At 41.3% G+C, this 18,952-nt stretch overlaps 1 protein-coding gene across 3 annotated transcripts in view; it reads left to right on the plus strand.

The window, feature by feature from the left end:
* Positions 1-18,706, plus strand: part of TNNI3K (TNNI3 interacting kinase) — a 294,785-nt gene extending 276,079 nt beyond the window's left edge. For all 3 annotated transcript variants that reach the window (XM_088791202.1, XM_019743776.3, XM_074334949.2), the window contains 2 exons: positions 14,837-14,916; positions 18,176-18,706. In XM_088791202.1, the coding sequence (XP_088647328.1) occupies positions 14,837-14,916; positions 18,176-18,252 (157 nt within the window). In that variant the 3' untranslated portion in view covers positions 18,253-18,706. The remainder of the gene's footprint in view (positions 1-14,836; positions 14,917-18,175) is intronic.
* The last annotated feature ends 246 nt before the right edge of the window (positions 18,707-18,952 follow it).

Consider the following 18,952-nt stretch of genomic DNA (forward strand, 5'->3'; position numbering starts at 1 on the left):
AAGACATGTATTATAGGATTGTGAATGTGCTATTTGTGTCTTGCTATGTCCTCTCACTCACGTATCTAAGAGAACAAGGCAGTTCTCCCAAGCCAAGCCACAGTTCCAAAGGCATGGGTGAATGTGGAGTTCTTGCCTTCACTAGAGAAGTGTTTTTTGTAAAACACTGACATTTGGCAAGAGCCCAACTATGACCAGCCACAAACACAGTCGAGTAATTTCTGCTGCAGTGTCCACAAATATTCCAGTGACTTCTTCTATGTGAGCAGTTTTTAAAGTGTACAGTACCCATGTGGTAACTGGCACCAGATACTATGTTTCCCTGAAAATAAGACCTAGCCAGGCCATCAGCTCTAATGCATCTTTTTAATGCATTAGAGCATTAATATAATAATTATATTATAATTATTATAATTTATAATTATATGTTATAATTATAAATTAATATAAGACCCAATCTTATTTTAATATAAGACTGGGTCATTATAATAATAATATAATATAATATAATATAATATAATATAATATAATATAATATAGTATAATACAATACCGGGTCTGATATAATATCATTTAAAACCGGGTCTTATATAATATCATATAAGACCCGGTCTTATATTAATTTTGGCTCCAAAAGATGCATTAGAGCTGATGGTCTAGCTACGTCTTATTTTGGGGAAACACGCTAGTATTTGGAAGCGTTCAAGAGAGCTTGTTGGTTTTTTTAACAGCTTGATTGATGCCCCACGCAGCTGGTTATGGAAGCGTGCAGAGGGCATGCCTCTGTGGGGTTTCCTGAGGTAGAAGGGGTGGCTCTCCCTCCAGGGAGGTGCAAGTCCTCTGCACTCACACTGTGTGGATTCCAGAGCTGCTGCCCAGTCCCAGACCTGGCCAGACCTGGGGTAGGCCCAACTGGTGACTCACTGCGGGGCCTCCCCAAAGCCATTCCTATTCAAAACTTGTACAAAGAAAATGCATTAGCAAAAAGCAACATAACTCTTTCCAGAAAGAAGCTCATGAAAAGTTTTCCATTTTTCTCAGTTCTGTGGGTATAGGCATTCTTTAACTTAATGAATTCATTTATTTAGCAAATGTTTATCCAGGGCTTACATATCTAGGTTCTGCAATAGAGCAGCAAATAAAACACACAAAAGAATCCCTTCCCTCATGGAGCTATTGTTCTAGTGGGGGAGGAGAGTGACAGACTTTATATACATATATAAATTTTATATATATATATATATATATATATATATAATTATTTATATGTAATTATACATATAAATTATACATATAATTATACATATACATGTGTATATGTATATATATATTATATACATATATATATATACATATATATATATATATATATATATATATTAAAGCAAGGATAGGAGATAGGGAGTACAGAAACAGATGTGGTTTGCCATTTTAAACAGGATAGTCTGAGAAGGCCTCCCCCAGAAGTAACCTTTGAGCAAAAATGTAAACAGAGCGAACGAGGGAAACACAGCTCCCTGGGGAAAAGCATTCCAGATGTGGGAACAGTCCGTGCAGATTCCCTGAGGTGAGATCATGTCTGTGAATTCAGGGAACCTCCAGGAGGCCAGAAGGGGTGAAATGATGCTAGAGGGAGGATAATAGAGGACAAAGTAGAGAAGCAGGGGCAGGGGGCAGCTGGTGAAGGAGGTGCAGCTGCTGGGAGGACTTGGGCATTTTTGGAGACCAAGGTGCAGCCACTGCCAGGATCCGAGCAGAGAAGTGACATGATTAGGCTGCTTTCTAAAAGGATTGCTTTACCCGGTGTACTTTATGGCACTGAGAGGAAAGACGGGCAATTAGTTTGCTCTTTAAACCTACTTTCCTCTCCTTCAACCATTTAATAAATATTTTATTCAGCACAGCTGTAGTCTGGGCCCTGGGGGAGACAGCAAGTGAAAAAAGTAATGATCAACAGTGTGGTAAAGAACATACTAAAGAGGGCAGCGAACCAAGCCTTGGGGACAAGGAAGCCAAGACTTGCAAGACGAGAGCATTATCCAGTGGAAGAAGAGGCAGGAATGATGCTACAGGCAGAGATGGTAATGAGAATGAGAATGCTTTGTGTTAGGGTTCTTCTACTTTATATGTATATCATTATATAATCCACACAAAGATCCCACGTATACCATACGTACTATTATTATCCTCCACTGTGCAGAAAAGGAAAGGGAGGCACAGGAAAGTTAAGTAACTTGCTCAAAAGCTACACCTAGGCAGTGCAGGTGCCAGGACTGGAAGATGGCCTCTGTCTGACTCAGACCTTCTGCTCCTAACCACATAGCCAATGTGCACAGAAGACTGGGGCTGAGAGATGAGGCTGGAGAAATCACCAGGAATCCAGTTCCACCAAGTTCATTTTTTCAGTATGTGTTGAGAGCATACGCTGTGCCAGGCACCCAATGCCAGGGCTGCAGAGATAAATAACAAAGCATGGCTCCTGTTCTGAGGGAGTGTGCAGTCTGGCATGCCACGTATCAAGGCTTAATAAATGCTAACACACAAGTGACCATGAAGGTCTAGCGGAGCAGAAGGCTCAGAGCACTTCATACAGAATCCACAGTCATGTTCCTACCCACTCAGAAGGCAGGAACACTGGTGGGTTCAGCAGAAAATGTCAATCCTTGGGTTTCCCCAGGAGTCAAAGGAGCACACAGCATATCACACCAGAGTGGGGTACCAGCCCCCACATTACTGGCAGGCAAAGAGCTTTTTCACAAGAACAAGGCACCCTAGCAACATAATACCATTTTGTTATTCAGGATCTGAAAGCAAAGAATGCACAGAAGAGGAGAGGAAAGCTTTGGTGTTGTGTGATGAGGCAAAAGGTCCCAGAGGTTTGGCATACGTTCACTTAAAACAAACAAAAAAAAATATTGCTTGTAATTTGTAACCTCCTTAGGGTGCTTCAAATGGTTTGTGAAGATCAATGTTCTTCATGTTCAAAGAGTTTAGGGAGTTTAAAACCTCCCCATTCAGACTGGCCTGTCATAAAGAACAAAGGAACATGGAATTTCTTGCATGGATCTGAATTCACACAATGGAGACTACAGATGTAATTTCAACAGAGATGGCCTTTGAACTTTCCTCAATCCAAAAGGGGAAACGAATATGTACTGCTCTATCGGCCTCTATCTAGTAGCCACTTTTATCTTCCATCAATAAAATTGCTTTTGTGATTTTTTATTTATGTACCCACCCAGTAGCCATTATTATAAAGTAGTGGTTCAAAGCTTGGGCTCAGATAGACCTGAGTTCAAATTCAATTCTACCATGGATAAGCCGTATGACCTTGGGCAAGTTAGTTGATCTCTCCAAGCCTCAAATGTCTCATCTGCAAGATGAAAATGAGAACGTCACCTTCTTTGTAGTGCTGCAGTGAGGGTTAAGTGAGAATCCAATTTCTGTATGTCTGATACATCGTAAACCCTGAAAAAATGTAAAGTAGGTATTTTTTTTCCTGTTTTGCCATTAGCTCATGTATTTTGCTCTTTATTATTCAGTTTCTAGGAGAAACAATTAAAATGAAAGATGAGTGGAGATCCTACTTCCATTGAGATAGAATTGTTGGTCCAAATTTGGAAGGCAGCTTAAGGGAGCAACGCAAATTGGGTTTATCTATTGCTCTAAAGGAGAGGTTGATAAACTATGGCCCATGGGCCAAATCCAGCTCCCTGCCAGTTTTTGTCAAGTTTCAGTGGAACACAGCCTCGCTCATTTGTTTACATATTGTCTATGACTGCTTTAGTGCTACAACGGTAAAGATGAATAGTTACAACAGAGACTATATGACCTGCAAAGCCTAAAATATTTACTGTCTGGCCCTTTACAGGAAAATTTTTCTGACCCCTGCTCTAGAAACATAAGATAGTCATTCTTTTCAAGTCACATAGCTCTGAAACTGCATGCATTGGAAACTCATTCCCCGTAGAAAAATAAAAAGTCTGCCTTCAAGAAGTCAACACATTTACTATGACGAGTCCATTCCAGGAGCTGTGTGAGGCCCCAGGAGATACAAAGACCCTTCGGGCAGGGTCCCTCCCCATGAACAGCCCACAGTCCAGTTGTGAATCAGATAGATATGCAACAGACAATGAAAACAGGTTGATGGGGTCAAGAGTGGAAGGCCAGTTTAGATGGGGTGGTTAGAATGGCAAGAACAAGGAAGACCCTGGGAAACGGCATTCAGCAGAGCTAAAAAGCAAGGGTAGAGCTCATACGGCAAGAACAAAGAGGAGAAAGAGAAGGCCTGCATAGTGGACAGCGTGTAGGAGGCAGGGGAAAGTAGTTACAGGATAAAGTCCCAGGTAGGTTGGGAAGAATCCAGACCACGGAGGCTTTACCAGCCAGCACACAGCATTAGGATAGTGTTCTACATGCGCTGGGGAGTCACTGAGGGATTTTGAACAGGGACATGACATGATCTGATTAACATTTTTAAAAGTTCATCCTTGTTATTCTTTTCCCTTCTCTTTCCTTCCTAACTGGTTTAGTCCTAAAACCACTAGACAAGGCTGAGCAAGGTCAACTTCCCCACAGGGTGTGGAGCAGAATGCCTGACTCTAAGTCTGGAGCAGAGAATATCCGTGTGGATGGTGAGAGTGATGGGTGGCAGCTGTCTGGCACAGAGTGGCAGAGCCAGAGCTGGAGGAGGAGAGGGCTTCCACAGAGGCCTGGGGGTGCCCAGCCCAGGTCCTAGAGCCCAGGTACAGGGAGGAAGGGGTCCATATGGGAGAACAACCCGGCATGGGAGGTCAGAGTCCAAGCATAGCAAGGAGGGCATCTGTGAGAGGGGGGCGGGGGGCAGTGGCCCCACATGAGGTGTGAGAGCCTAAGCACAGTGAGAAGTGTGTTCGTGCAGGGAGGCGGTGCCCACTGTGTGTCCGTGCAGCTTGAGAAGGATGGCTGCACAGGGGAAGGTACCAGCATGGAGAAGTGGAGTATGACGGTGGTAAAGAGCATGTACGTGTGAGCAGCACCTGGTGCAAGTGATGGAACCTGGGCAGGATGAGGAGGGCATTGCGTGGGACACAGCTCCACGCTGATGCTGGAGCCCAAGGTCGGTGAGGAGGGCACCCAAGTGGGGCAGGCGGGTGTGGACTATCCCAGAGCAGGGTGTCAGAACACAAGAGTTGGGTAAGGAGGCCATCTACATGGAGAAAACAGTGGGGATGGGATGTTGGAGCCTAAGTGGGGTAAAGGCGGTGTCCATGTGTGTTTCAAGGGGTGGGGGTGTGACAGCAACCAGAGATTTGTACATTCAGGGGCATTGACTAAATAAGTAAATACATGAAGGCTCATGGAAACCAGGTTTCTCACCATCAGAGAATGGCATTATACATATGAAAAGAGAGAAAACTAGAACAGATCCTGTGATATTGGATTGGAACTGTAGATATAGGTATGCATTTATGATTTGAGGGCAGAGGGAGAGATCTAACTGTATGAACACATATATGTACGCATATATACATGCATGGTGTCTATATTCCTGCTCAGTGGGAGGGCCTGGCAGCAGCAACACTTCAAGTGCAAAGAGCACACCAAGCACCTCAATCTTGATTTCTAAATTCTCCACTAAAAGGAAATAGAGTACTTTAAAGAAATGGCAGATTTCAAGACTGGAGCCAGGAGTGTACAAAACAAGCCTTATTTGAGAAAGTAAAGAGGGACTCAGAGGAAGATGGTGTGTCTCAAAGGGATGGCTTGAAGGGGCTCCTGTTTGCCAACCCTGAGATAATTGGAGCATCAGAATAGAAAATGACAGTAACATTATAATCCGTTGAATAAAATAATAACTTTACATCCATACAGATATAAATATATGAAAATACCGAAATTTGGTTGACATGTGGGATATTTATAACAAAGAACTGCCCACAAAACACCTATTCAGTACAAAAAGAAAAAGAGTAATTTTGTAGTAAAGAGCCCTTTCAGAAATACCTTCATCAAGTGATAAAATTAACAACACAGCAATGGGACAAATCAAAATGTGATGCCACATAATAAAAAGAACAGAGCATCACTTCTTGCCAAAGATACATAATTTAATCATTAGGAAATCTCAGGTAAAACCAAATTGAAGGACATTCTGCAGAATAACTGGCTTGTCATCTTCCAAGATGTCGTAGTCATGTAATTCAAGCAGAGACTAAGAAACTGTTTCAGATTGAAGATTAAAGAAACATAATCACTAAATGCTATGTATGATTCTGAATTGGATTCTTTTAGCTATAAAGAACATTATTGAGCTAATTGGGAAAAGTTGAATGGAGTCTGAGAGTAAATGGTGGAATCAAATGGTTATATTGAGGTTATGTAGGATTGATTTTTAGTTTAGGAAAGTACTTGGGAAATGATGGACATCAGATTGGCAACTTACTCTCAAATGGTTCAGGAAAAAAAGGTGTACCATTGTTGCCACCTTTCTTTATTTTGCAATTGTTTCAAAATGAAAAGTTGATATACGTATATATTCACTCACTGTGGCCCTTTGACTTCCTAGGTCTTGCTCATGGCCCTACCTAGCCCTAGCCCTGTCCTCAGAAGCCCCCTCCCCTGGGGAACACTTGCTTGTCCTTCATTTCCTCTGTATGGGGGGGGGGGTACCCTTTAGAGCATATACTGGGTTCCAAGGCATTGAAGTTAACCTGTACATGTCTACATTTCTATTTACCACAAAGAGTAGGGTCCATGTTCATCACACTCATATCTGTATCACTAGCACTTAGCACAGCACCTGGCATTGTGCTTGATTAAAGAAAAACGAAAACAAAACAAAACGTGGAGAGAGGGAAAGAGACAAGGTTATAGATATAAGCTTGGGAATCATTTCTAGAGCCAGCAGAGTTTAAGTGGGAAAAGCAGGAAATTTGGATCCCCCCGGCTGAGGTGTGAATTATGGCTGTGTGATCTTGGACAAGACTTAGACAATCTGAGCCTAGGTTTCCTCACATGTAAACTGGGTTGGTTGATGGAACAAACATAATAAAGTTTGTAAAGCATCTAGTGGAGTCCCTGACACTAAGCAGGTACACAACAAATTTTAGTTTGCCTTTTCTCCTTAAAAACAATAAAAACCATCAAAGAAGAATAGAAGTTTAGCATTCCAGGTTATGTTCCCGAGTTCACTATAACCTAGATGGATGAACTTGGATAAGTGATTTCATCTTTCCTTCTTGGTAAAATGGGAGATGGGAAAATGGAGGAGTGAGAAGTAGGCTTTACGACCATCGTGATGCCAAGATCTCAGAGCTCTAACAATGTAAATACTTTCACTTATTTGGATGAAATTTGGTACAAAAGGTGAAATAGAAGAAAGATTTTGTTATACTTAAAGGATGGGCCTCAGTTTTAACAGTCAAAGCATGTACAGTCCATCCTACTGGATTGTGCAATTGACTCATTTATTCCTGCTTAAAGCACAGGTAAACTGAGAAGTGGTGGTGGTATTAGGTTACTATTGAGCATATTAATAATTTATGAGCCATCAAGGAATGAACACACATTTTCAGTTCTCGCTGCATTTTTTCCTTATTCATAATTCTTTCCCTAATTGCTTTTTACGTTAAAAAACGGAGGAGCTGAGACCTTGGATGTTTGCCTAATGGCTCAAACAGAACCATGACCTATTGCCAAGTCTTCCAGTCCTTTATAGCCTGGGGACATTTGCCACTGAAAGGAAGCTGATGGGTTTGATTTTCCTGAAAGAGATATTTTGTAGTGACCTCTGACCCCATTAAATACTTTGGCCGTTGCCCATTCACTGTAATGGGAGCAATAAATTTGTTTTAATTTAGGACATTATCAAGTAGGGAATATTGACAAAGACAAAATAATGTTTTGAAAAGAGCTAGAATGAAATCATGAATAAATAAATATGTTCATCTTAGCTGATAAATTAACAAGTACTTATTCATAAGAGTCTGACTGGACAATTTCAAAATTAGGCCAAAGGTGATTGCATTTCTAATATTAGACTCTCTTTAGGCCAGAGAAAAGGTGGGCTGCATAGAAAAATATTGCAAAGGATAGAAAGGCATTTATCCCTCTGACAGATTTGTTTTAAATACATCTATTTGTTTTCAGCTAAATGCCAAAAGGAACAGCCAGATGACTTGACTAGCCTTTTCTATGGCAAAGCATTTATTTTCCTTGTGTAAACACCTTTATTAGGGATCTCAGTGGGCTATTTCTCCACTTTTCCTTTGTATTAGTCCCTTAGATTAGTGTCAAAGAACTGAAATCCTAATGGGATGTAATGTGTACGTGAAAGAAATGACTCCTAACTTGGATATATTCCTCTTGAGGAAAGGGGCTGCGTTGCATATGGCATTGATCTTCACGCTGATATTCTTATGTAGGTAACCTCATTATGACAGATGACAAAAGGATCCAGTAAACCACAAAGCATATTTGCAAAGCTGTGAGGCCTTGGCTGATGTTGCCTTATGCAAAGTCCAAATGGCTAAATCTTCCAGGTTACAGGGAGCATGAGGGCATTTTCAGCTGCATAAAAACAAATTGGACCAACTTGAATGGAAGAAAATTTTGCCTGAAGTCTTGAATCACACTAGTTACCTAGTGGTTTTCTGTTCAACATTGTCAGGGCAGTGTTTAGGAAGATGAATCCATGCATTCAGCTTAGAAAGCCTTACACAAGACCAGAGAGTTGACGAGGATCATAACAATCTCATTTAGAAAGTTTAATGTGCGTCTCATGTTTTGGCATCTCTGCACCGGGACAAGCAAGCCCATGGTTGGGCAGGGAAAAGTATAATTTTTTCAAAGATATAACAAAGTAAGACATGAGAAAACTGATTCTGCTTTCTCTATAATGATGAGGGATATTTCTCTATGAGAACGTTGGTGTTCGTCTTTGTATACAAAGTGTCCAAAATTCATGACTAACTCAGTGAGCACCCCAAATGGTAACAGCAACGGTTTGACATGCACTGTGATGAAATTCAGTGTGTTTGAGAGCAAAGAGCATGGACTGGAAGTTTGGAGACCTTTTGTTCTGCCTCTTGCTAGCTCTATGAGTTCAAACAGGTTGTTCAAACTTTCTGAGCCTAACTCTCCAACTGCATAGAGTGAAGGTAAAATTATTGCCTTCCCAGACACCTCATTTTTACCTCATAAAGTAAAAATGCTTTCAGCTAATCAATAGAAAAGTATGTGCAAGCTATAAAGCCCTCTGCAAATCAAAGAAATTATTATTGTTATATCATTATGGTAGCACTTAATATTCTAGGTCACTTTATTTTCATATGGTTGTTTTCATTTCACTCTGGCTTTCAAGCCATGTAGACTGTGTATGTTCCCTGTAATTCACCAAATCAAAGTCCCCAGCTCTGCAAAAGCCACACTTGGAAGAATATGATAAAAAATGGTTCTGTTTGGACTGTATGCCCATCCGTTGCCTTCTCTGGAATGTAATTCAGTCAGAAGCAATTATGGCACTAGCACACATTCTGAGGACTCATGAAATCCCACTGCCAAAACTGTGATTCATTGCTCCATTCCCAAAGGCCTCTGGCTCGCTGTACTTCAGAAGCCACAATACTGGCTGCTTATAAGGCTCAATGGGACCATAAGGATTCCTTGTGGCACTGCCTGCTGCCACCCTCGGGAGAGATGGCACCACAATCCCTCAGAGTCTCTTCAGACAGTATTTTCCTTATTTCCTCTTGAGCCTTGCTTTGCAATGTACCTTTCTGGAAGTAATAGACAGCATAGTGTTTTAGGATTTTTTTCCCCCACCCTTGAGGCATTGCAACATGAATATTCTACATTTATCTTATATAAAAACCTTTTTGAAGTAAGTCTTATTTTCCAGTACCAACCTTGCACAACCTGTCATTCAAATTCTTAATAATGGGTTTATGTGACAGTGATTTCTCCACACTTTCCTTTGCTTCATCTTAGATGGCAGTGTGGCTCTTCCTTTGAAATAGAGCACTACAGGAGATAGCTCCTTCAGGCAAATCGCACAGTTCAGTGACTATTTCAAAGGAAATGTAGCTAGACAAAAAGCTATAAACATCACCTTGATTCGTAGAGGTAATGTGTGGCCAGGTATGCTGTAGCACGTATGTGGAAATCAGACATTCAGCCTTGGCCAAATGTCGGACACTTCAGATAAGGAAGATAAAAATCTGCCTAAGTGAGAACTGTGACACCTCACTCTGCCTTTTCAACACAAAGTCTACACGGTTCATGAATACTTTCTAAAGACACATAGAATGTAAGAAAGGGAGGGACTAAGGACATCATGTCATGTGACCTCCAGGTGGACACTTATATCCCACGACAGCACCCAGGGCCACCAGGTGCTCCAGCCCCAGCTGGAACATTCCCAGAGATGAGACAGTAAGTACGCCCTTCTAGAACAACTCAATCTATTTCTGGACAATTCTTACTTTAGGAAATGTGGTAATTTATTTTAACTATTCCCAATGTCTAAGACCCCACTTAACCCTGTGGGTAGTGTCACCACCTGGAGTTTGTATCAGTTCTGGATATCAACCAGTGGCAATCCCATCTAACCGTTTGTTGTCTGGCACAGCTCTCCCCTTCTCACTTACAAAGCAATCAGGAGAAACTCTGTCCCGTATCTGAGAGAATCCAGATGTATCTTCTAGTCTATGGATTTCCCCTTTAAATTTATCCTCATCAAAAATAAACAGAGCAAATCTAGCATGATTTTTTTTCTTACTGAACCCATGGTAGCTTCTAGTAATCAGTCCTTTTTTTAGTGTACAGAAAAACTCTGTTTAATTTTTTTTTGGGGGGGAGGTGGGCAGGGGGAAGTTTTGCCTAAAATGTACATTAACCCACTGGTTTAGTTTGTAGACGCTGCCTTACTCCTGCTTTGAAGAATTAAAGCCATAGTTTGGGTCCTTCTGTATTCTATATTCTAGTATTTTTCCCATTCTTTGTAGATCTTCTGTAATCTTACGTATATATTGATTTACTTCTCCCTGGATATTTTTTACTTAATGTGTTTGTCATGAGCTCTCTTATCTTTGCATTCATTTCAGCCAAAATAGCCTCATAGTGGAGTTTCGAATGCCCTTGTCGTCTTTGGCCAGGGAGCATGATGTCCATTCACAGACCATGTGACTATTTGCAAACTTGGTAGTTTGTGCTGACAAGTCATAGCCTGAATAGCACGCACACACACAAATACAAATTATATCTGTGGATTTGGGTGTGAACTGCCCTAATTAGCAGTCTGCTAGGTAGTCTATACCCGTAAAGCATGGATTGAGAAGCAAGAAATATCTTTTCAATTTTGGTTCTGCTCTTCATTCTGGATAAATTATTCATTCCCTAGAGCACCTTTATAAGAGACAATGGCTGATGATTGTGTTTATCTTTACGTCTACATCACAGAGCTTATAAGAACTGTTTAGCCTAAAGTGACTGCAACTTTTTTAGCACTAAAATAAGATATATCAATATAATGGATAGTATGCAAAAACTAACCTAAAGACTATCTTATTCTTTTTAAAAGAGAAAATTTCATTCCATTCTCATAAAAAGTATACCTGGAAGTGCCCATATAATATCATATATTATTCATACATATGCCTCTGTAATATATATAGCATCCTTTTAGCATAAAGAAGACTATCTAGTTGAATAGTAATATTGAAACACTGCAAAATTGAGTGCCTTCCTTACCTGCCATTAGTTCACATTTACTTTCATTGAATTCATGGGGCAGCTGCATCACTGGAAATGCCTGTTTTCACTGACCACAACTTCAGCAAACAGAGGTCCTGGTGTTTCCCTCAAACTCTGGGCTTCTCTGAAACTTCTGCTGAAGTCTGGATGCACATGGGTTGAGGACAACTTGTTCCATTGATCAGGATCTGGTTTCTTTTGCTTTGCTTGACTTGGGCAGACTTAGCTTCCCTCTGTCTGTCATCGTAGAACAACGTCCAGAGTCAGCCTACATGGCGTCCCTTGGGCAGGAAAGTTAAGTCCCCCGACATGAATTGCATTCAGCAACTGAATAAATAAGACAGCTTGGAGATGGGCTTTTATTCATGGGAAACCAGATAGCTTTTTTGATGATAAAATATTTATTCTCTATTATCTTGTTGTTGCCAAGACTACTGTGTATAGCCCATTTCTTAAAAGGAGCTAGAGTGCTAAAGAGGTTACAGTTATCAGTAGGGTATATTTTACTCTGAAAAATACCTTGAATGGCATTCTATTGCCCAGAACTGAGTGTGGTTTGCCATTTAATGTTGATTGAGATCACAGCACGTCCCACTTTAAGTCAATATTTTTTTCTTCTTCCATTTAATCATGAGTTTCTCCTGATAAACAACATCTTTATAGCTTAAAAAAGTGAGGCCAAACATGTGGCCATTTTTAAGGCAGCTAAGTGAATTAATCAGTGTAAACGGATGTGGGTGTTTAAAAAAAATCTAACTTTTCCAAGCGAACATTTTCTAATAACCTGGCAGGGGATTCCCAGGGCAGCCTCTTAAGGATGCTAATACATGGATGAGACAGATGGATACCAGGGAGACTACAGGTATACAATTAACTGACTGATGTGATTAGATATTAGGGTGAACATTTTGATAACTCCAGGTTTTGAGTCTGAATAGGTAGAAAAGAAACAACACCATTAACCAAAATGGTAAAAGAGTAGGAGGAGTTTGGTGAAGGGAAGGATTAATAAAGGCCAGGAATCAGGAAGAAAACCCTATTTGAATAGTGGATATACGCACAGGCCCTGGAATCTAAATGACTTGGGTTTGAATCCTAGATGAGCCATTTACCAAACCTGTGTAACAAGTTACTTAATTGCTCCAGTTAAGTGAGACAAATGATTTGGTAATGATAAGATAGTGATAAAGATTAAATGAGATGAGATATGTAAATGATTCATACATAGGAATCATACAATAAATACTATTATCACTCTCTTATAATTACCACCATAATAACAATATAACAATAACAATACCCTTTGGGATGTGTTTTATTTATATTGATTATTACTAAGCTAATAATGGTTATTAGTTCCTCTTAAGTAAGGCTTCCAAGTATATTAACCCCGATTTTAGATTCAATATTCCCTGTTATATTTAATCATCAAAACAAACTCAAAATTATTTATGTACTTTTCCAATTTTACAGATAAATAAACTGAGGCTCAATGTTGTGTGGGGCAGCCTGCAGGGTCTCTGCTCCCGCTCCCCACATAAGAACGCAGGACATGGTAAGGCCAGAAAGGAACACCCACGGAACCATAGGTAGGGGAGTCATACTATTATATTCTCGCTGGTGGCTGGGTTGGAAAAACAGGAAGCAGGAGCCAGACTCTCTGCAACCCGCCGTCCTGACTGCAATCCGCGCTTGCCAGCCACCATCCTCTTGCTAGCCCCCATTTTCTGCTAGCATAGCCACGCAGTTATATTATTGGCCAATGGCTCACTGGTTACAGCTGACGGCCAACTAGCCACAGCTGATGGCCATCCAATCACAGTTGATGGCCATTTACTACCTGAGCCAGCACCTTTCCACATGAGGCCAAGAGCCTGGAAACTGCACTCCTGGCTCTGTCCCCACACTCAGAAAGGTGACATGCCCAAGGTTACACAGCTAAGAATTGTAGCCTACCTGGAAGAGCCAGGACTCACACCTAGACCTGACTTATTCCAAAGACAGTAGTCCCCTTTCATTCATGGAAGATACATTTCAAGACCCCCAGTAGATGCCTGAAATCGCAGATAGAACCAAACCCTATATATACTGTGATTTTTCCTATGAATGAATACTTAGGATAAAATTTAAACTATTGTTGTGCTTTGGAGCTTTTAAGTAGAATGAGATATGGAGACAGTCCCAGAGAGCAGTCTCTAGGCTCTTGGCCTCACATGGAAAGGTGCTGGCTTGGGTAGTAGATGGCCATCAGCTGTAACCAGTTAGCCATTGGCCACTGACATAACTACCATGGCTGAGCTAGCAAGTGCGGATTGCAGTTAGCAAGGGGTTGGTTGATTGGTTGGCAGAGAAGTGGATGGCGGATTGCAGCTAGCGAGTGGGGTTAGCAAGCGTGGTTGGTGGATTGTGAATCGTGTGAATCCTACTTCCTGTGTCTCGCCCAGCCGCCAGCAAGAGTGGGGTGCAGGAAGACCCCCTGTTGGGGTTCTGGCGGATGTTTGCTTTTGTGTCTCAACCAGCTGCCAGCAAGACTATAGTGATATTACTCCCCTATCCTTGGCTCTGTTGGTGCTCCTTTTTGGCCTCACCATATCCTGTGTTCTTGTGCGGGGAGCGGGAGCTCAGTCCCTGCATGACAGGAGAATTGAACACAAGCACTGCGATCTTGTGATAGTTTGTTTGCTAACCAAGACACTACTAAGAGGCTAAAGAGCAGGTAGCACACAAAGTGTGGACACACTAGACACAAGGATGGTTCACGTCCTGGGCAGGATGGACTGTGACGGAGTGAGATGTATCTCACTATTCAGAACGACACGCCATTTAAAACTCATGAATTATTTATTTCTGGAAATTTTCACTTAATATTTTCATGCTTCAGTTGAGTGTGGGTAGCTGAAACCATGGAAAGCAAAGCCATGGATACGGAGGGACTACTGTAATTCTGACCTCTTCACCCACTAGTCACTTATAAGATCAAAACACCTTTGTATCACTGTGCCAGTTCTCTGGGCTCTATGCTGAACGAATAATCTGTTCTATAAAAGTGGTATTAGCCAACCACCACAGTGGTTCTCACTGTGTGTCTCCTGGGATTTTCTAGTGCTGGACAATGTTCCTCTCAAGGCCTGTCTTTAGAAGAGATGAAGAGAAGCCTTCAGTTCTCCCCCATTGACAAATACGGTAAGTGTACTCATTCTTCAGATTGACTAAGGAACCTGCCCCAGGGAGGTGATACCTATTTGATAATGAAGGAGGAAAACAATTCTATTTTGGAATAACTAGAAATGAAGGATACTTTTAAAATATTACAAAAGTGCCAACTTTGATCTTGTAAGTTGTATAATTCTACATTTACCTTTGAGTTAATCGTGTATGCGTATGTGTGTGCATAAGTGTGTAAGTGTATGTGCAAGTATGAAAAAAGAAAATGGGAGCATGTTTGCACATGGAATGGAGAGCTCTTCTTGTGAAAATAATCTCCTGCATGTCGTCACATTTCACACACTTTGGCGTCACCTTATTGAGTCCACTGCCTCTAAGCCCCACCCCACAGATATGGAGGGAGGGAGGAGAAAAATGAGAGATGAGCTTCCACAGCTACATCATATGCTGGGGGAAAGCTTGCCCTTTAGCAAGTACCCAAGGGTAAAATATAAACCCAACCATTTCCTCAAAAAGCTGGAGAGGAAGTAAGGGAAGCACTGATGGGATCCATTTTGCACAGGACTACTTTAAAAAGACTTAATAAAAGCTCTTTAAAATAGTTCACACAGTTTTATGCAGTCCCCTGAAGCCAGAGCATAGGCAATCGCCCTTATCATTAGCTACCATATTAATGTGCTAGGCCTGTGATGTCCTTTTCCCAACCTCTAAGCCTGAGAGGCTCTATATTTAATTGGAATTTTAGTACAATGGCCTCATTTATTCATGGGAACTCTTCTTTGACAATATGGAGGACTGAAAAAAATGTATGTCAGTTAAAGAGATCAGATTTATTACAAGAACTGTGTTTGGGGAAGAATAAATTGGGTGATGTATTCCTGGTTCTCTGATTTAAATGGCAATAAAACCTGGAGACCCTCAGCTTTGGGATCTTCACCAGGGCACCTCATCTGCAGAATATCAGCAGAGGAAGCTTTTAAGAAAGAAAGAAAAAAAAAATTGTTCTGGATAGATACAGACAAACTACTTGGAAACATTAAAGAGAGGACTTTGTACTTCTGACTCCCAATATGTGCCTAGAATGCAGCCAAGTTCTTTTTATCTTCAGCTTTACAACATAATTGGCCAGTCCAGTAACGGGGAAATGTGCTCTAAGTGTCACACCATCACATTTTTTTTTATAGATATAGTATCATTTTCTCAAACCTTTACAGATGTGGCTACACAACCACAAAATGTAGGGCACCCTTTGAAATGCGTGCTTCGACCAGAAATCTTTCCTTTCGTGTTGGAGTTTCAAGATGAAGTATTTCTGTAACTTAACTATCTGCTTCTTAAAGGAATAGGGCTTTGAGCAGAATTCCTCAAGATGGAGAAGAAACACAAAGTGATGCAATAGTACAAAAGTTGGGGTTTTCTATGCATATCTGTACCAAGGGTAGAAGAAAACATTAGGGTGTTTGGATGGCGTGAGAGACCCAATAGCCAAAGGAAATAAATTTAATATCTCCCACTAGGAACATCACATAGTACAAGTAAGAACCTTTTAATTGCCCTCCATTTGCATTTTAAAAACCAATTGTGGTATAAGCAACTTCATGAACTGTTTCTTCTTCCCCTCACACCCCAAAGAGCAGGGCTAGAGTACCAGGATGAAATTAAGCTATTTTCTCTGTGCTTGAGACCTTTCACCCTAACGTAACAAAACATGCAGACGTGGTTCCGTCTTTGCCTAAAGCCTGTGGTCAGATTGCACCGAGGTGCCTCTTCAGCTGAGTGGTTATCCATGTACAACATGTCTGTCCTTCAACTCTGGCAATGATGGCATCAGTAATAAATGTCAGCATCCGTGCCCTGCTGATTTTGCTGCACCTCCCCAAAGGAGAGCCTGCTCACACTGGAGGGACGTGTGCTCACAATCAGATTCCCATTGGAGTCCTGTGGGGAGAGAAGCATGGAGCATCATAAGCCAGTAAAACCACAGGTGGTACATTAGAAGGTTGTTGATTATAGTAATAAAGGGATTACAACCTTATCAAAGCATCAATCTATGCCTGGAAAGAAGTCACAGTTTTAGGCTAGATCAAAGGAAATACTTTTGCCCTAGGATGTAGATTTTGCTTGAATCCACCCAGAATGAGGATTCAGTGATGTGTACCCTGCTTTCCCTCATCTCAGCTGTCCCCACTGGCTCATATCTGACCAGGGCCAGCCCCACTACAGGTGAGCAAGAGAGGGTCAGTGACAACACTGGCAGCAGCGCCATTTCCTCTCAGGAGAGTTTATGTGCTGCCTAAGAGATTCTGGCAGAGACCTTTCTTATGAAAATAAATATGCCTATCCAACTGCATATTGCTAGATGTCTTGATGAAGACATAGATGGCTGAGTTGGTTTTGAAAACTCAGCTATCAAAGGTGAGCAAAGTGCAGCAATAGCTATTGACAAATGTGCCCATTTTCACAGAAGCAACGAATGGCTTCCTTACTCAGAGTGGAGAGGTGACTGGCTCCCTGCACATGTCCCCTTCTCCAGGACAGTGGCCTGATCCTGAGCCACTAGAGCCATTCTCTGCACACACCCAGGGCTATAGTTTCCATGAGCATTAAATGCCACTGGCATTTAGACCTGAACATTGATATGTACTTAACAGCTGAGCTCTTGGTGAGGGAAAAAACAACCAGGCCAACCTGCTGTAAACAGTGGCTCTTTCCTTTTTCTCTACTGCTATCTCCACCTTCCAGTTTTTAGCCATCATTTGTTTGGCACTCACTATGTGCCAGACACTGTACTAGTTATCTTAAGTGTGTTACCAACCTTATAAGTAAGTGGTACTATTTTTCCCATTTACAGATGAAGACATTGAGGCTTAGAAAGGTTAAGGTGACAAAAGTCACAGAACCAGGAAGTAGTGAAGCCAGAGTTTAAACCCAGATTTGCGTGACATAAAAGCCCATGTTTCTAGCCATCACGATATACCATTTTCCTGAACTGTACACTTCTTTCCTCCAAACTCAAAATGTCACCTGACCAGCGTGAGTCTAAATCAGACATCCATCATTTATGTTCCTCTGGTCTCAGCTCTCTCTGTTTTCATTTGAAATTTTGCTTTTATTTTTACAACTACTTGCCAGCAACGGCTCTCCAGACCCTGTGTTCACATGAGCCAGGAGAAGCTGCTTGGCAGCTGTGCATTGCACTGTGTGAGGCTGGTGAAGAAAAAGGGGGAGATGGACAGAAAGGCCAATAAGTAACAGCTGGACTTCTTTTCTCATGCAGGCTACGTGTCTGATCCCATGAGCCCAATGCATTTTCATTCTTGCCGGAATAGTGGCAGTTTTGAGGACAGCAGCTGACAGCATTCTGCGTCGACCTAAGGAGAGTTTTCCCTCAGACTGACAGCGACAATTCCAACCATGGCAGACTTGCTTCCAATTATAATATTTTACCCTCTAGGGTCTCCTTAAATGTATGTGTTTGCATTGGTCCTATTTAATTCCCTACCACAAGTTGGGCTTTGGGTTTGTGGCTAAGGAATGACATGTAAAAGAACCAAGACAAAATCTATTTGAAGAATTGTTTTTAATTGTGTAAATGAAAACAAAAACAAATTTATATTCTTCCGTGGAGATGTGGTCTAAGTCCATGGTTGGCACTTAACAGTTATTTTGTTTCCCTAGACTGAATTATGTAGACCTGTGTTCGAGAACCCTGGGTTTGATTTCTTAGAATATTGTTCATTTTCTTACCTCATTATGTTACTTCTACTGTCCAGTGCTATGATTAAAGATTCTTTGGTGGCATACAAAATTGATTCAGAAGTGCGTTTCATTCCAACAACACTGCTACTGAGTATACCTTCTTTCAGATGTAATGGTAGAAAGAAGTCATGACCTTCAGATCAAGAAGCATGCAACAATTTAGCACTTAATTAGTTAGCCTGCTTTCTACATCATACCAAGTACTCTGTGCCCAGCTTGGGCAACCTGTTGCTGTCAGCTCCAAGGTGTCGTCAGTGCTATTGGTACCGTTATGACACTGGCCCACAAATGCAAA

This window comes from Rhinolophus sinicus, chromosome 14 (genome assembly GCF_057876585.1).
Source record: "Rhinolophus sinicus isolate RSI-liver-muscle chromosome 14, RSI-T2T, whole genome shotgun sequence".
Lineage (NCBI taxonomy): Eukaryota > Metazoa > Chordata > Mammalia > Chiroptera > Rhinolophidae > Rhinolophus > Rhinolophus sinicus.